The 19,907-nt window shown below is 39.4% G+C and overlaps 1 protein-coding gene across 1 annotated transcript in view; it reads right to left on the bottom strand.

Annotated features, from left to right (window-relative positions):
- Positions 1-3,795: 3,795 nt before the first annotated feature.
- Positions 3,796-19,907, bottom strand: part of prkchb (protein kinase C, eta, b) — a 35,907-nt gene continuing 19,795 nt past the window's right edge. The window contains exons 9-14 of the mRNA XM_052095570.1: positions 19,613-19,786; positions 16,551-16,705; positions 12,150-12,288; positions 11,849-12,037; positions 5,892-6,038; positions 3,796-5,282 (exon numbers count right to left, since the gene is read on the bottom strand). Coding sequence (XP_051951530.1) covers positions 5,136-5,282; positions 5,892-6,038; positions 11,849-12,037; positions 12,150-12,288; positions 16,551-16,705; positions 19,613-19,786 — 951 coding nt within the window. The 3' untranslated portion in view covers positions 3,796-5,135. The remainder of the gene's footprint in view (positions 5,283-5,891; positions 6,039-11,848; positions 12,038-12,149; positions 12,289-16,550; positions 16,706-19,612; positions 19,787-19,907) is intronic.

Here is a 19,907-nt window from a genome sequence, read left to right as displayed (position 1 = left end):
GTTCATGGGACACACACGAGAGCGCGCAGTCGCATGTGTTCACACTGTAAAGCCATTCATAGATCCGAATGGACATTCATACAACTAGCAGTTCAATCGACCTCAAGCGGGCATGTGATTTAATCACCACCACCCATCGATTTGACCACTGTAGTCATTTCATGTCACTTGTGTGTCCAAGAATTGGCATTTGCATCTGTCGAAGTTTGCCGTCATACACAGTTTTCCTTTTTTCTCGTCCAGTGAATATTGTGCGCTGTTGTCAGTCAATACTTAATTATATTGAGATTTGAATTACGACTAGGTTGAAATTAATAATAATTAGGCTAACCCTCGTGCGACCTTAGGGACATTTTTTTCATTTTTGTTTTCGATCATACATTTAGTCAAATATTTTTATTTTTTGGCGAATTTTGATATTCCAACCTCAGTTACTAGACTATAATACATCTATAATACACTGTGTACACAAAATAGTTACACTCAGGACCTTCAGGACAATAATGTCTCCGTTTAAACCCATTAAAACGGAAATTTTTGATCCCAGTTCCATTAAAGCATAAAATCATGAATTCTATGATATTTATGTTTTCATAAAATGTATATTTGTAATATTTTCCATCAGATGGCGCCATTTGACTCATGTTTAGTCTATGGAGTAAATACATGCTTTTTCCCTATTTTCTGTTAGCAGCATTATAGAGCACTGCAGGCCAGTTGAATAAATGATGCAGCTAAAATTGTGTGGGTGTGTTGGTATGGATGTGTGTGTGTGTGTGTGTGTGTGTGTGTGTGTGTGTAAAACAACAGTGGTATTATATAAACAAACTGGCATTTAAAGGGTTAAAATCCTGAAAATGAATTCATATTTGTTAGTTATGATCAGGACTGATGTTGGTTAAAAAATTAACTAATTGAAAGTGGAAAATAATATTACCACTGGAGATATCACCACTATATACTATTATTATGGCAGTTTTTTGACATGGACATTTTTGTCCTCAAAGGACCTCTGAGTAACTTGAGTGACGCACAAGGGTAAAATGAATGGGGAAATTTATTAACGGTTTCCAGTCACCCTCTTTTTCTTTCTCTCATACTAGTCATATTTCTTGCATTCTTTCACTCACCTACTAAAATTATGTTTTACTGTTTTATTTGAATGTCTATAAACACTGAGTGGTTAACTTTGGGCAAATAAATGGTTGTACAAGGAAGTACAGGGGTGATGATGCAATATGTTTTGCAGAAGTGCAATTTCCTGAGGTGTATTGTTTTTAGATTTCTTCCTTGTGGTAAGCTCTCATCCTGCACTTCATATATATTTTCAGTTCCAGAATTAAGTCGAATACTCTTTGGCACAAACAGTGTCATGTTTCAAATGTTTCTAAGACCACAAGAGAGTTAAACAGATGGGAAAATTTTAGTCACAACCACTCTATTACAAAGGGACAGTATTGTGGGTCTTAAACATGAAATATAATTTCTGTTGAGGCCAGACATCTTAGGGAAATTAGTCTTGTTCATTTCCATGGAATCATACAGGGAATCGAAAACTCCAAAGAGCCAAGAAAATAATGTTAATAGAAGCAGTCCATGCAAAAGATTTACTTTAACCAGAAAGAGGGGATTATAGCTTTTATTTAAATTGCCTATTGTTGCCAGTAAGTCTGCTGTTTTAACCATCACAATGGCCTGGGTTTCAGTGTATAGCATCTGACAGCTTTGAGCAGGTGTTAAACTCTTTCAAGCTGGTTGTGAAGGGCTTAAACGATCTAAAAATAAGCATTTGCTTTTCCTCACCATTAAGGAAAGAGTAAATGAGGAATTGCCTGGTTGCTCCTGGGAGAGTATGTTTGAAAAACAATAACCGGTAAATCATCTTTTAGTGTAAAAAAAAGGAAAAAATTAAAAAATTAAAATTGGGTTGCAGTCAAGACCAGCTCATCCAAGTCAAGACAGAGACCAGAGTAGGTTGAATCCATGTCAAGACCAAGATCAGAAGAGGGTTGAGTGAGTCAAGACTGAGACCAGAAGAGGGTGGAGTCTGAGTGAGACCAACACCAGAAGAGAGTCTGTGTTAAAACCAAGACCAGAGTCTCTTATACAAGAATCTTAATGAAAAACTGAATCAAGACTGAGACCAGAAGAGGGTTGTGTCTGAGTCAAGACAGAGACCAGAAGAGGGTGGAGTCTGAGTGAGACCAACACCAGAAGAGGGTTGAGTCTGTGTTAAAACCAAGACCAGAAGAGGCAGAGTCTAATACAAGAATCTTTATGAAACACTCAATTAAAAAAAATCTTCTCAAGTGTTCTATTATTATTCCATCCATTGTAAGTCAAGTAAACATTCTAGCTATACTCATTTTTTGGTAATGTCCTATACTTTCCTGCACTACTACTATATTCCCCTCATCATAAGTCAAGTAAGCATTTCTGCTTAAGTCTAGCTGCAGAATTTCATCTTGGGATATGGTATGCACAGAACAACAATAAACCATTTAATTCTGATGATATTTAGAGAAGATTGTTTCTTCGGTATATGTAGCATTCATGTAAGACTTCAGTCTGAACACGTTCTTTAGCTGCAACGAATAGTAGAGCAGAGCACAGTTTTTAACAGTTGAATTTGTTTTGAAATTGAATTGTTTGGCCAATTCAATGAAAAAAAAAATCATTTGTGAATCAGGGATCACTATGATTCTAAACATCTGACAGAAATATGGGACAAAGGTCAGAATCGCTGAATGCTGAATCGCAGTCAGAGAAATGTTTGTCAGGTAAGTCGAAGCATCCATGGTATATATTTTCAAAGGGACACGACTGGTCTCGGGGTAAAGTCAGTGTCCACACGTGTTAGTCAAAACTGAGTCAAAACGCTCTAGAGTCCATGACTAGACCAGGACCAAAAAAATATGGCCTCAAGACTAAGTCTAATCTCCAGTACTACAGCACTCGTTTCAAGTATAGAATGGGCGATGAACCAAGGACTAAATTATAAAATCTAGAATACCACATATGTACTGTGCTACTCCACTTCTAAATATTACAGTATGTTCATCTCTGAGATCCAGCAAATCTTCAAAAATAACCTCTTTTCTAGTTGGTCGTGGGGAGAAAGGGCAGTTGATATCATGTTTTCAAAAAGTGTTTTTCTGTGGTTAGTGCAGGGTTTTTTCACCAAGGCAGTGTGATCTGGACTTTTGTTTAATTTATAGTTAAGCATGTGAGCATAGCATTTCTGAAGGTGATTGAAAATGAACAGCCAAACCATGCGATACACTGGAAAACTGCTTAGAGTAAATCCTCTCAATAAAATGAGCAGAGGCTTGTAATGAAAACATTACAAGTCAGTAAGATCATAATGTCCACTTGCCAACACCATGCAACTCTTGAATTTGAGCTGCTAAAAAACTACAATACCGTTGGCACATTTTCACAGAGGAACCCAATGAACTTCTCAGCAATGCTGACTCAATGAATGGTTTATGAAGCCACCTCCCAGCCAGACACGGCTGGTTTTTAGCAGTTTAACACTATAAGGCTAACTAGGAAAAATCCCAGACTGCCTGATTTACAAATATAAATATTTCCCTGCTTCATCACTGAGAATTTAGTAGTGAGTATTTTGTCATATGACCCGCAGAAGAATGGCACTGAAAACAATATAAATATTTAACTTGCTGTAAACATACACTCAAATTCATAAAAAAAAAAAAAAAAAAATATGCATTTAAATTTCACAAGTTATCTTTAACAAAATAAAATACAAAATATTTTACGTTTTATTAATTGAATTTGGTTAAAAATTACACAATTTTATTTGATGAAATTTGTAATTAAATTTAAATGCTTAACTCTTAGAAATTGGCCAAAATATCCTTTTATGTATGTATTTACTGTAACTAGTACATATTCTACCCTTTATCAAGAGTGCAGATATGTTTATCATGATGCCAAAAACATGCGTCACAATTCAGCCTTACTGTGTTTCCAGTTACAACCGGTTTGGGGCAAGTGCGTAAAAATCCCTGTTGGGTAATATTATCACAACGTCATTCTTTAAACAAGGCTTGGATAGAAAAAATATGCTGATTAACTACAATAAAATCTCCCAAAATTCAAATACAGCATAAACAAAAGCCAAAAAGAAACAGGGAGCGACAATGAAGAGTCTCCTGTGAATACTGGCTTTTACTCAAGTCGTACTTTGTCTAAGCTTTATGGTCACTTACTAATATGGCTATAGATTGACAGTGCAGGCATGAGCTTTATAAGGTTAAAAATGGCATGTTAATGGTGGATGACTTTCCATCGAAGACCACTTGTATTGCACTGGTATATGGGCTTCTTCAAATATAGTTTGAGATTGTGAGAACTGCAAATGACTAGAGGGCAATTAATCATTCATGGGAGGACTTGCGTGTCCACAGAGCTCTACTGTTAATTTGAGGTGAAAATTATGTTTTTTTTTGTTTGTTTGTTTTTCTCATGAGAATTTCATGCTCTTGCACAGGTTAAGCTCCCCTGATTCATTATTCAATAAACTGGACAGACATTATGATTTCTTGCAGTGCTATCGCATGAGGTTTAGATAAATACCTTTACAACCCTTTACAAAAGGATTCTCCTGTACAAGATGCGAAAGACAAATGTCTCTTTTCTACAGTTTATAACTCAGACTTTAGTTAGCAATATGACACAACTCATAACAATTTATGACATTTTGATACATGTCATTCACGTTCAGGTACTTGTGGTGCATTAATTCACATGCTCACTAAAAAGCTGCAAAACAAAGCACTTTGCAACTTCACAAGATAAGCAATTTGCTAATGAAAACACTCCAACACAAACTTAAATTAAAAAGCACACTTGGAAAAAAAAGCCTCAGTTCTTCTTAGAATATATTATATTCTCCCTTTCTTTGCTTTGGTCTGTATAGTCCTGGGGAAGTCTATTCCATAGTATGTATTAATAAACTGTTAGGAACTTAGTACCTTTGTGCTCAAAAAGCAGTAATTTAAAACTGTATATTTAGAGAAAAGCCTTAAAAGTGAATTACAGTTTATTAGGGAAAGAAACTAAGAATATCATCTGTGCAAGCTAAATACATGAGGCATGGTGGCTGTCTATTAACTCCATCGCAGCTCTGGAGCTGTGAAGGTGAAGTCTTTAAAATCATCCTGGTTGAAAGGGAAAAGTCCATCTTCTATTGGCGTAAGAGTGGGTTCCTCTTGGGTGAAATCTGGGTCAAAATTGCTCACATCCTCAATAGATTCCTGCATAACACAACAAAGAACGTTTCTAATGGAGCATTTACCGTTTTGATTAATTCACAAATACAGTACTGTGCAAAAGTCTTAGGAACATAAAATGTTTCTCAAAACCATTTGTCTTAAGATGGTTATTTATATCTTCCGCTTTAGTGTGTCAATAGGAAATATACATTTTTGACTACCAAACATTCCTTTTGCAAATAGAATAGAAGAACAGGGAGCCCTGCAACAGATGTCATGGCCCCACAGTGACCCCTACTGAACATCGGTCTGTCTGGGATTACATGAAGAGACAGAAGCAGTTGAGACAGCCCAAACAGATAGAAGAACTGTGGCAAATTATCCAAGAAGCTTGGAACATCCTATCTGTCAACAACTAAGAAAAAATTTGTCCATTTGTATGTAGGAGAATTGGTGCTGTTTTGAAGGCAAATGTGCTCACACCAAATATTTATCAAGATTTTTTTTATGTTTACTGGACTTATTATAACGTTATTTGATAAATGAAAACTATTTGTGGCATTTGTTTTTGAAGAAATCCTTACTATGCAACATTTTTCACAAGTGCCTAAAACATTTGCACAGGACAGTTGTGAGATGGGCTTGGCTTACTATTCGAGGTGTGAAAGGTGGTTTGATCTCTCGTTTGTTCAGCTTATCCCAGTCCAGTCCTGCAAAAAACACGTGCGCAGTGATGGCCTTTTCTCCTCCATTTCTTTGCATGCAGCCCAACCGGCATGCCGGATCTCTTGTCAGGAACTGGGGAGAAAGCAAGCAGCACTCACTAAGTTTCACTGTTCAAACAGAGTTAACAATCTTTCTGCATTATTAAGCTTTTGAATACATAAACAAGCTATTTCATAGCAACCAGAAAAAAGACTAACCTGTAAAAAAAAGGGGGAAATTATCTGCTGTCAAAATTGTTAGAACTAAACAGCCTAGAATGGTATATGATAGCATATGATCTCATTTGTTGCACATAATAATAAATGATAAATAGCGAGCATAATTTGCACATTATCAATATGCACGCTTGCTATTACAGTGGCCACAAAACATATTAGGACACTGAATAACACTGCACAGATTACAAAATATCAAAGAAAGTGTCATCTGCTAACAAATGAAGTATTTTCAAAAAGAGTATTTTATTACATTAGTCCTCAAGAGGTAATATTTAGCAATATTACAAAATATGTAGTAATATTACTCTTCAATTGCCCATTTAATACAGGTCTGCTAAGATTACCGTGTGCAAAACTACACATTTATTTAAATGACTTAAGCCTTTGGAAAGGAGACAGAATTAGGGGTATTACCACACTAATGCAAGGAAGAGCCCTCTATTTAGTCACATGCTGTTAATCCTTATACCATGACACAGCTTTTTAACACTTCCTGTGGCAGAAAGAAGCCAAAATCACGAGCACAACAGAAACAATACTTTTATTGATATTCCACATCAAACATTCTACAAATCTGGTGTCGGGACTCTAAAAATGTCTTAAATATAACCATTGTTAGCAACAAAACAAATAAATTAACACAAAACATCCATAGATCACAACCTTAACTTGACATGCTGTTATAAATGTTGTGATATCTTACACCTGATTTATTAGCATATCGTCTTTCCAATGAGGTCAAGTGCAAAGCAAAACAGATTATGTCCCTATCTCAGGCCTTTGCCAATGAGATCTTTGGGTATTAACTAGAGGGTTTACCTCTAATAATAGCTTATATAATAAGGTACAAAGGGCTGTAATACTAAGATCCTGTCTGACTGGGGATAGTAGCAATGAAGGTTAGTCTAAAGGCGGGTGCACACTGTATGATTTCTAATTGTCCTTTACGATTGTTGCTTGTCAGACTGTATGATCTGAACGCATTGATATCGCCATGACACACTGTGCAACATTATGTCAGACTGCACGATATACATCATAGCTGACTGTGGTCCCAATCATCCCGATCAGTGAATGTGACTCACGTTACTGGAGTGTTGCGGAATAGAAGCGAAATTTGGCCACCATGGAGGAGCATTTTTTTTCTCTCTCTGAAAGTCAGGACATCAGCATTTCCATTGCTCCAACACCACTCCATCACGAGCACTGGCTAACATTTACAAGAAAGTTGGATTTTGTCAAACAGGCCTAAGACAGCCTGATCCCAAATACAAAACAATTACTGATGTTGGGAATGAATGTGAGTGCAGGAAGTTGCCTATATTAATAATGAGCGTCCACAAGCAAATATTCATTGTGGAAATAAAAAGACTTGTGGCACGAAAAATTACAAACTTCTCCATTCACATTGGAGAAAACAAAAACTTCTAGGTTACGTATGTAACCTCCGTTCCCCGATGGAGGGAACGAGACGTTGTGTCAGAGAAGCGACACTAGGGGTCTCTCTTGAGAGCCGATATATACCTACGTTTTATGAAAAAAGGCCAATGAGAAGTTGGCAGACGGTATTTGCATATCCCGCCCCAGGACGTACGGGTATTTAAGCGGGGCGAATACGGGAGTTCATTCAGGATTTTTCTGAGGAGCCAGAAATGGTCCGGCCACAACAGTGGCTTGGCTCAGCAACGTGGCGGGGAAGACACAACGTCTCATTCCCTCCGTCGGGGAACGGAGGTTACATACGTAACCTAGACTTTCCCCTTCTGTCGCTCTCTCCACGTTGTGTCAGAGAAGCGACACTAGGGGTCCACTTTTAAACGTGCCATGCGCTGAGCCGTGTACGTGCTGCTGATACAGGAGTGGGCAGGTATTTCTTATGTGCAAAGGCGGCCAGCTGTATCAGGCTGCACGTACCCTTCCCCAATGCCCCATTAAAGCCATCAGAATCCTTCTGGTTACCCTGGAGAGGGGAACAAGGTGATGCTTGCCAACCTGGGAACAGGCCAAGCCTGGCTGGGCCTCGTTTCTCTCTATGTTTCTTGCATAGAGCAACTACGGCCGGGGCCCTTACATGCATTAAGGGAAGGGGGTCTTACCCCGTTTCCTATTCTTTCAGGGGGAGAAGACACTGCGGAGACCACACCTACCCTGCAGGGGAGGCAAAGAGTGGCGAATACATCACATGGCTGCTTAGGACCTATGTGGGAAAGTTGGTGCGTTAGTAGATCCAGCCTCGTAGAGGGGGGAAGCTTACAGCATGGCAACCGAGGCAGCTGTAACTGCCTAAGGGAACATGGGAGTCCGCTCGTGAGGGGACAGTACCGCGGAATACACACAGGGGGAGTCCGAACAGGAGGCCTTAACCTGTGGAGCACCTATTCCAGTACAGGGTAGAATGAGTACCCGTAGTGGCTTGGGTCGGCGAGTTCCTCCGCCGAACTGCGGACCCAAAAGGGCTAGGGAGGAGTCAACCAGGGATCCGAAGATGGGGTCTCCTGGGAATAAAGGCGCACTATTTTACCTCGGCTGAGGGAAAGAGCGCTAGGCACAAGCGATTCATCCGGCCAGAACGTCAGCGTGTTACCGAGTTCTACGGGCTCGGACCTGAGAAAACACGGGACGATACTGACTCAATTAGGAGATTGTAGAATCTCGTGAAAGTGTTGGGTGTTGCCCACCCTGCTGCTCTGCAGATGTCTGCTAGGGCCAGTGCCCATGAGGACGCAACACTCCTGGTTGAGTGAGCTCGGACCCGCAAGGGGGGGGCACGACCTGGGTGTGATAAGCCAGTGAGATGGCGTCGACAACCCAGTGGGCGAGCCTCTGTTTGGAGAGTTCCCTTTCTGCTGTCCCCCAAAGCAGACAAAGAGCTGCTCAGAATGTCTAGAGCTCTGGGTGTGGTCCAAATAGATACGCAAAACACGTACCGGACACAGCAAAGAAAGGGCTGAGTCTGCCTCCTCCCGGGGCAGCGCTTGCAGGTTCACTACCTGGTCCTGAAGGGCATGGTAGGAACCTTGGGCACGTAGCCCGGTCGCGGTCTTAGGATCACGTATGTGTCTGCCGGACCGAACTCCAGGCAAGTGTCGCTAACAGAGAACACTTGCAGGTCCCCGACCCTCTTGATGGAGGCGAGCGCGATCAGCAGGGCAGTCTTGAGAGAGAGGGCTCTGAGTCCAGCTGAATCTAGCGGCTCGAAGGGGGGTCTCTGGAGGCCCGTGAGGACGATCGAGAGATCCCAGGAGGGAAACAGGTTAGGCCGGGAGAGAGTTAGCCTCCGGGCACCGGACGGTAGGCCGTTAAGCGGACCGCACTAATCCCAAGCTCCGGGGAAGCAGGCAAGTGTGCTGGGGAGGCGGGAAGTTTTGAGGGGATTTACCCGGCGAAAGCGTCCCGTTATTCTCCCCAGATCGTCTCTTTCATCGCCCGCGGCGCCTGCCTCAATCCCGTAGGAAGGAGGCGAGGCGCGGGGGGCGGCTGAAATGGCTCTCTCTCACTACAAGAGAAAGCAGAGATCGCAACGCTGCTGAGGTTATGTTCTCACACTGAAAACATAACCCATTGGAGAGAATGCTCCATGGAAACAAGCAAGCTCGGACGGAAACAAGCAAGCGTGCCGGGGAGGCGGGGGGTTTCGAGGGGGTTCACCCGGCGAAACTGAGCCCGTCATTGTCCCTGGATCGTCTTCACCGCCCGCGGCGCCTTCCTCAATCCCGTAGGAAGGAGGCGAGGCGGGCGGCTGAAGTGGCTTTCTCTCACTACAAGAAAAAGCCTACGACCATAATGCTGTCATGGCTATGTTCTCGTACTGAAAACATAGACCATTCATAAAAACGCTGCCTGCGTGTGATCGCAACCCAGGTATGCAAGGCAGTTTTTATGACCGTCAGAGGTGGGGAGAATCAACCGCATCCAGAAACTACACAGGGGCGGAAAAATCGTCTTTAAAAAGAAGCGTCCTGAGAAGGACGTTCAACGCCGCTGTGTTTTGCTCTTTTTTTAGAGCGAAATTACTCTTTTAGAATAACTCTTTCGAGTTGTCTGCTCTGTCGAAGCGCCCAGGGGCAAGAATGCACAGCCGTGCACGAAGGAGAAAGCCGCTGTTGTCCAACAGCATGCAGAGCATCAGAGGATTTAAACAGGAACTTGGTGTGTAACTCGCAGCAGACTGCATGCACGACCATCGGCTCCGAAGAAATTTTCTGAATGAACTCCCATATTCGCCCGCTTAAATACCTGTATGTCCGGGGGCGGGATATGCAAATACCGTCTGCCAACTTCTCATTGGCCTTTTTCATAGAACAGAGGTATATATATATATATATATATATATATATATATATATATATATATATATATATATATATATATATATATATATATATATATCGGCTCAAGAGAGACCCCAAGTGTTGCTTCTCTGACACAACGTGGAGAGATGACAGAAGGGGAAAAGTGGGTTACTGTCTTTCTCCTCTTTTAGATTAGTAAACTAAGATTGCCAATTTTGCCCTTCAACGAGAGAAATCAATTTAGGATTCCTGAAATTTGTCTCAGATGGCAGAATCATGGCCAAAATCGTACAGTGTGCACCCGCCTTAAGTCTGGTCTTCACAAGGTGAATATGGGCAACTGTTACCTTAAAGGGACAGTTCACTTAATTTAAAATTATTTTATTTACTCATGTACTATGTTTGATATTGTTTCAAACATGTACTATTTTCTGTCTTCCACAGACCACTAAAGGTGGTCACAATTCACCTTTATATCATCTTTTTTCATGCAGTCAAAGTAACTGGTGACTGAGGCTGTAATAACCTAACATACAGCCTTACATATGTGTTATGTGTTCTATGGAAGAAAGAAAGTCATACAGGTTTGGCACAACATAAGGGTGAGTAAATGATGACATCATTTTCATTTTGGGGTGAACTGTCCCTGTAAGGAGCCATGTCTACCTCATCTAAACCTTACTTTCATTGTTGTAACTTAAAGTAGGCAGGTTTATTTAGATATATTAAATAATATTTTAGATCAAAACCAGTTAATTAAGAGGGTACCACATGAAGAACATTTCTATATTTCTTAACATCATGTTTTCCTGCTGCTTACTAACATCCTGTTCACTTGCTCTTATAATGAAGAACAGCGAAGTGCGGTTACAAAAGCTGGCCAAGACCTTCAAAACACCCGACTTACTGCATTGGTAAAAAAAAAACATGTTCACTGAGAGCTCTTAAACTTGGCAAGTTCTTCGGTTATTCAGAACTGGCTTTAGAGGAAGAGGGTGGTTTATTTATGAGAAGTCACTGCTAGGGAAGTCTGAAATTTCCCAACATAGACGTTAGTCAAATGATGACCTACATGATATGCAAAAATAATGCAAATTGCCCAGAACAAAAGAAGAAAGTGAAAATGTAGATTTATATTAAAAGGCCTTAAAAATGTATCTGTTTCTTAACCACACCTATCATATCTGGATTCTAACTGGAGTATTATGGATATTTTTTTTTGCTGCTTTTTAGAGCTGCAAAGTTTTGGTCACCATTCACTTGCATTGTATGGACCTACAGAGCTGAGATACTCTTCTGAAAATCTTCGCCCATTTATTTTGCTTGCATTGATGATCAACTGAATCTAAACATTGTATCTAACAAGACTCACCCCTTTAAGGATATCCTCTGCCTCATTACTGAGCCAAGATGGACAGATGACCTCATCTCTGAGGATACACTCAAAGAGCTCGTCCTCTGTCTCTGCTTCAAATGGAGCATGACCTGACAACATCTCAAACAGCAGCACGCCAAGAGCCCACCAGTCCACCGATACACCATATGGCTCCTCCAGGAGGATCTGAGAGAGACACACAGTATTAAACATCCATACACACTGCATTATATCAAGAGTGCACACACTCACAAATTAACCACAATCTTTCTTAAAATCTTCCTAGAGAGATGCTCACCTCTGGTGCAATGTAATCTGGAGTACCACAGAATGTGCTAGTCAGTTTTCCATCAAAGATATCCTCTTTGCACATGCCAAAATCTGCCAGTTTGCAGTGGCCATCTCTGTCCAAAAGTACATTGTCCAGCTTCAGGTCCCTTTTCCAGAAAATATAACACAGGACCATTATTACCATGTTACACCAAGTAATAACTGCAAGGATTTTTCACAACAGCAAAAACGCTGAATAATCACAGTCATCACAATTCGAAGGGTAGCCTGTGGTTGCATACATACAAGTTGACACAACATTTAAACAAGACACTGCAAATATAATGGTGATTAACTCAATGCTAAATTTAGCATGTAGCATGCATAGGTGTGGAGTAATCAGCATGATACGGAGCATTCTGTTTCCTATCATCAAAGAAAGAGAGGCAATATTGACCCAGTGGAAAAAAGAATGACAGGACATAAATGGATTAATAGCATCCTTGTGGACAACGGCTCACAATGTAATGGGATAATTTAATTAGAACGCAATTAACAGAGAACACATTGAGAGGTGACTTCTTAACAATGTTGTTAATAGTTCAAAACTGTGCCCTATTACCTAGTATGAAATACTGATTAAAGCGTTAAAGAGTAACATTAAACACATGCTTCATTATTCATTACATCCAATCAGGGTACACTGGGAATAATGGCCCTCATTCAAGAAAAATGGACAGAACGAATGTCTCTGTGTTTGCAAAATCATTCTCATGTAAACTGTGTCACACAATGCAACAATTAGCTAATAATGCACTGTAAAAAGTGGTAACCTGCAATTGTTAATTTAAGGAGCTATTCCTACTTAATCTAACCCTTACATTTCTTTGTTGATTCAGTTATGTTAAATAATATTTTAAAGTTCAATCAAACCAGTTGTTTTATAGGTTATCAAATGAAGGTTAACATTTCATTATGGAAATTCTGCTTGTGTTTTACCAATGTTGCTCAATGACACAAATGTCAGAGAGAGAAAGAGACAGAGATGAGAAATCAAAAATATATTTGAATTTTCTGTACTTCATCATGCCTAAAGAACAAGCACAGAGACGTGCTGAATCTCCCGCCCGCAGTGGTGGAAATTCTAGCACTGGTAGCATAGCACACTCGCCAGACTGGCCATCAGCCAGAGAGAAATTGTGCATCTTGAAAATAGTCAGCACTATCTGCAACCATCACACACTGCAATCTGGACAACTCTCAGTTCTGCCCATCCTGTGATTACATGTGATTACTCTTGCAACGTTGCAGCAAAAGCTTTATTTGTAACACTTTACAATAAGGTTGCACTCGTTAAAATACACTGTAAAAGTGGTAACCTGCAATTGTTACTTTAAGGAGCAACTTCTACCTGATCTAACCCTTAAATTAGGTTTGTTGGTGTAACCTTATGTAAACCAGATAATTGACAGTAGATGTTATCACATGAAGCACATTTTAGGCTACCAGACAAAATGTTTAAATAGCCCACTGAAAAAACAATTTAATTAAAAATGTGCTTCATGTGGTAACACCTAAATTAACTGATTTTTTCCAAGGCAAATTTTATTTATCTGGCTATATCAACCTAACAAATAATTATTACAACATTTATTAATATTAGGTAGTGTTCATTTACAAAAAGTAGCAGCAGTATGAAAAATAAATGTTAACACTTTACAATAAGTGCGGCCGAATCACAGCAGTGCTGATATAGGGCCATATCGCACTCTTGCTCGTGTGATATTGCTTAAATATAAATATATATTTATATATCGCACATAAACTGATTGAAATGGAGAAATGTTATACATTTATAGCAGAGTGCAGGGCAGTCTCTCTCTCTCCCCCTCTCTTACCCTCCCTCTCCCTTGCTCTCTGTGTAAACAGCTTATGTAAGAATAGCTCCATGCCATGACAGTCAGGGAATGAGCAGTCTAGTGACATCGGCTCAGGTCCACACTCAAAATGTCTCTACAGTGAATTCTAAAAGATGCAAAGTATTTTCCAGTAATAATAAAAAAATCTAAACCTTAAAACAGATACATTTACTTGAGATGCAAAATTGTGTAAGATAGTTATAGAGAATATATATTGAATTATTTGAAATTATATTTGAATGTTTTTAATTTTATTTTTAAATTTTTCTTACTCCATTGGTCCATCCAAGTACATACTTGTTTAAATTAGGTCTTTTTTTTTTACAAGAACAAGATGGTTTGCAGTGAGCCATCCTTCCCTAAATCCTATAGAATTCTACCCAGAAAGCACACTTAACTGAGACTTTATAACTGGCCTAAATTAATTGACTTAAAAAGCTAAACCAAATTAGAGAGTGGCTACAAATGAGGCTGTATCATCATAAAGATGACAGGGGTGTCAGCTAAGTTCACAGAGGCATTCTCGTAAAGGCCCCGAGAGGAAAGTTCGCAAATACTGCAATTCACGGAATGATTTGGATACAGTTTGTTAAATCGGTTTATTTTTGGGTTTGGCTCTGCTCTATCACAAGAGTGATTGCAAAGCTTATCCAAGAAGATAAAGGTTATGTGATTAGAGGCAGGAAGTGCATAATGTACAGGCACAGAAAGGAAGACTAAGCCAGGGGCGGGAACTGTCAGTAAAAACACACTAACTGTGCCAGGACATGCGCAGACAAGAATGAACACATGCATGTCAAAACAAATAACTGGGAGCAGCAGCACTGGGGTGTGAACATCAGCAGTAAAATCAGATGCACATTATGAATTTCGAATATTCTTTCCTTTTGACAATGGCATCGAAGGTTTTTGTACATTAAAACAGTGGAGAATTTTAAGCCATTAATGTAGCCACTTTAAAGACAACAGAAATGTTCAGCCATGGTGTCAATTTGTGGGTTCCCTTGGAGTTTTTAGAAAAGTGGTTTTGATCTATCAGTAAACTCAGGCTGTGATTAATATAACTTGAAGATACTTTTATGTTTTTCTTTACAGCATATATTAGTTATAAAGTGGCTAGAAAACTTATGTATACCCTTTGGAATTACCTGCATTTATGTATAAATTTGTCTTAAGATCTGATTTGATCTTCATCTAATTTACAATAATGAACAAACACAATCTGTTTTAACTAATAACACACAAATATTTGTATGGTTCTTGTACATACGGAATACTTCATTCAAACATTCACAGTGTAGGCTGGAAAAAAGTAAGGCTAAAGACTTAGATTCAGTACTGTGGTTCCTCTCCCAAGACGTAGCTGTCCAGCTCAAGATGACTCAAAGGACACACCGGAGAATGCTCAGTGAGGTAAAACAGAACACTAGAGTAACAGCTAAAGACTTAAAGGAATCATTGGAACTGGTTAACATCTCTGTTCATGAGTCTACTATACGGAAAACATTAAACAGGCATGGTGTCCATAGCAGGCCACCACGAAGGAAGCTGCTGCTTTCCAACAGAAACATTGCTGCTTGCCTGAAGTTTGCCAAAGACCACCGTGACACTCCACAAAGCTATTGGGAAAAATGTTTGTGGACTGATCAAACTATGGTTGAATTGTTTGGGAAGAACACTCAGCACTATGTATCACATAAAAAGGCACCGCATACCAACATGAAAACATCATCTCAGCGGAATGATGTTTTCTCAGTACGATGAAGGGAAAATCATGATTTGGGGCTGCTTTGGTGTTCCGGACCTGAAACACTTGCCATCATTGTAGGAAAAATATTGTCAAGATATCCAACAGGATAATGATAGGGTGGTTGTGTGCCAACTGAAGCTCAGTAGAAGTTGGGTGATGCATCAGGACAATGAACCTCAACATCGAAGTAAATCCACTATAGAATAGCTTAAAAAAAAAGTTTTTTTTTGGAGTGGCCCAGTCAGAGCCCAGACCTTAATCCAACAGAGATGCTGTGGAATGACCTCAAGAGAGCCGTTCCCATCAGACATTATAAGAATACAGCTGAGCTGAAGCAGTTCTGTAAGGAAGAATGGTCCTTCAAAGCGTTGTGCAAGTCTAGTCCGCAGCTACCAGAAACATTTGTTGAGGTTATTGCTGCCAAAGGAAGATCGACCAGTTATGAAATACAAGGGTTTACTTACATTTCCCATAGCACTGTGAATGTTTAATGGGATGTGTTCAATAAAGACACTAATGATTAGAATTATTTTTGTATTGTTAGCTTAAGCACATTGCGTTTGTCTATACTTGTGATTTTGATGAAGACGAGATCACATTTTATGAGCAATTAATGTAGAAAACCAGCTAATTTCAAGGGGTTCACATACATTTTATTTCCACTGTAGCTCTCTGTTAGAGGGAAATACATACATTCGGACACATGACACTTAAACATGTGTGAACACCATTCCATTCCATGACACACCAAATTCCTAACCTGTAAATGATGCCTTGGGAGTGAAGAAACATAAGGGCCGAAGAGATTTCTGCAGCATAAAACTGTGCTCGTGGCACTTCAAAACGCCTGACCTTCTGAATATGGAACATGAGGTCACCTCCATTTACAAACTCCATGACAAAGTATAACCGCTCCTGAGAAATGAAGAACAAATGAGGAATTGTTTGTAGGTCATACAAATGGAAAAACATTGTTGAAAATCATATAAATAGTACAAGAGTCAATTTAGAAAGGAATAATCATATTTAAACATGGTAAACCTGTAGCATCTGTGTGAATACATTTTTTAAAACACAGGGCAGTTTTTAATATACCAAAATATATGATTTGATGGGGTTAATTATCCCTTTAAAGCCATGTTTTGTAGTAGTGTTTTTGGTCAAGGCTGATAATATGTGTAAGTTGACAGAGGTCTTGCATAATTTCTCTCTAACAATTTCCCTTTGTGTGAATCAGACTGGCTGCACAGACTTACAGCTCTAGTATGCACAAGATGTGACCACATCTCCTCAGCAGGAAGTGATTACCTCAACTTATTAATCATGTGCTTCCATCTACTGTTAAGATGTAGTATTGCAATGGCGACCAACACTTTCATTACTGCTAAGTGCTAACCTAACCATTTAAGTTATCCTCAGGGGTTGTATTATTGAAGTAAATTACTTAAAAGGTGCACTCAGTAATATTTTTATTATGATGTGCTAGCGGTGCAGATGCAATATCTGCAAACGTTCTCAGTAGCCTCAGTACCCTCCAATCAAAAAAAAGATATCTGATGTAGAAGATTAAAGATAAAAACCAAGGCAGCCCAGGAATTTGAACTCTTTTCCTTTATCAAAATATCAAGATGTCAAGATAGATTTTTGCTTAATAACATGTTTCCTGGTTGATTGAGGGGAAACTGAGTGTCTATATTCAACAATACTTCTCTCCTGCTTGTCATTCAATAGTGGCAGTGGAGATGATATGGCAAAACAGTTCTTAGAAATCAACCTCTACTGGTACATCTAGTGAGATTTATTCTGGACTAATCTTACAGGATATCAACCTGAAGGCATGTCAAACCCTCATATCGTTCCAGCCCATTTTACTTGCTTTATCCGCTGGACACAAAAATATAAAGTATGTTAGACGACAAAAGGACAGCTTCAGTCATCATTCATTTATATTGTATGTGAAAAACGTGAATGGTGAATGAGGATAACATTCTAAAATCTCCTTTTGTGTTCAACTAAAGAAAGAAAGTCAAATGGGTTGGAACCATGAGAGGGTATAGATGTTTATTTTTGCATGAAATATCCCTTTAAAGGGGTCACATAATGAGAAACAAATCTTTTAATATATTATGAAAACATGTTACATGGCCTTAGAAGTTTGTGTGGCACATTTCAGCACAACTGTTTGTAAAAGTGTCACAAAGTAATGTAGGCTTTGCTAAAAGGCTGTTATTGAAGAATGTCAACAACATTTTGGTCATCTACCTTCCACTGTGGTGGACGACCTGTAACACATTTCGGAGTGACATATGACAAGAAAATCTGTTTTTTCTCACCAATTTGGAATGCCCAATTCCCAATGCCCTCTAAGTCCTCATGGCAGCGTTGTGACTCGCCTAAACCCGGGTGGCAGAAAACGAATATCAGTTGACTCAGTGTCTGAGACTGTCAACCCACGCATCTTATCACATGGCTTGTTGAGCGCGTTACCGCGGAGGCATAGTGCATGTGGTGGCTTCACGCTATTCTCCGCGGCATCCACACACAACTCACCAGGTGGCCCACCAAGAGTGAACCACATTATAACAACCATGAGGAGGTTACTCCATGTGACTCTACCCTCCCTAGCAACTGGGCCAATTTGGTTGCTTATGAGAGCAGGCTGGTTGGCTGGAGTCACTCAGCACACCCTGGATTTGAATTTCCGACTCCAGGTGTGGTAGTCGGCATCTTTGCTCACGGAGCTGCCCAGAACCCCACAAACGACGCTCGTTTGAAGAAACACACTTGATTAACTTTTTGAAGAACAGACGAAAGAAAAGCCATTGATGCGCGTGTCTGATTCGCTATGTGTACAGAGATTCAGTGCATAGAACTATACAGATGTGCATCCATAGAATTCTCACTCTCTCTTCAGTTTCAACCATCTTAAAAGAGTTTGGAAGAATAGTGTCCTCTATGAGAACGCTGCAAATGATCACATTTCAGAAGGTGCTCTGAGTTTAGTTCGCTTTATTTCCACCAAGCAGATCATGTTTTACATTCATTGTGAACACAACTCTACAGGTTCACTTTATTTCGACATTGCTTAATTCCAAATAGCTTTATATGTTACCATACATAGCAAACAACGTGCAATTGTATTAGGTGATTTGTTTTGTGTGTCATCATAATTACAGCCTCAGAAACAGCGCTTGAACAAGAAGTTTCTCTTCTGTGCTTTTCTACTCTTTAGCGTCCATTTGTTTGTTTCTAAATGATTATTATTATGATAATAATAATATGGTATTATATTTTATATGACAAAATAACACATTTGGCAATTGGACATTCACCCGTGGCTGGTGGGCAAAAAGTAAATTTCATACCCTGGTCATGATCAACTAAATTATTGCAAAACCTTGATAAATATAAGTGGCACAAAATATAAGTAATACAGTATAAGTGGACATCAGGGGGAAAATGTAATGATAAAAAAACTGCAAGATATGACCTCTTTATAGCCACTAAAACTATAAATAATTTAAAGGTGGAGATATATAACATTACATGTCATAATACATTAACTGCTAATGTGAAAATACAGGCAAATAAAGCTTAATTTGTATACTTGGATTGTTAATTAGCACCTTGAATCTACTTTACTTTACTTTATTGTCCAGTCTGTTTTCACAGAGCGGAAATTTTTCTTTGACACTGTAACATAAGACACATCACATATCAACAACACAAATACAAAAAATAATATAGTTAAACACTATAAAAAAGAAAAATTTAAAAAGGCAATCTATCTGTGGATGTGTGGGTGTAAGTATAAATTCTTACGGCAGTCTGAAAGCAGTAGAAGAGCTGTGTGAGGAATGGGTTCTGGTGGGCCAAAGTCAGCACTCTCTTCTCAATCATGGTTGATTCGACATCATCGTCCTGCAGTATGACATCCTTCTTCAGCATTTTCACAGCAAACACCCTGTGGTCACTTTTTAGACGGGCCAGCATCACCTACAGACATATATACTGTATATAATATATCATACACTTCTGGGATTTAAAAAAAGCATGCTTGTTTATGCTTGTTTGGTAACAGACTTTAAAATGTCTGACTGAGCTGATTTTTTAGATG

This window comes from Xyrauchen texanus, chromosome 28 (genome assembly GCF_025860055.1).
Source record: "Xyrauchen texanus isolate HMW12.3.18 chromosome 28, RBS_HiC_50CHRs, whole genome shotgun sequence".
NCBI lineage: Eukaryota > Metazoa > Chordata > Actinopteri > Cypriniformes > Catostomidae > Xyrauchen > Xyrauchen texanus.
The sequence above is the reverse complement of the archived record's forward strand: the minus strand, read 5'-3'. Positions and strand labels throughout refer to the sequence as shown.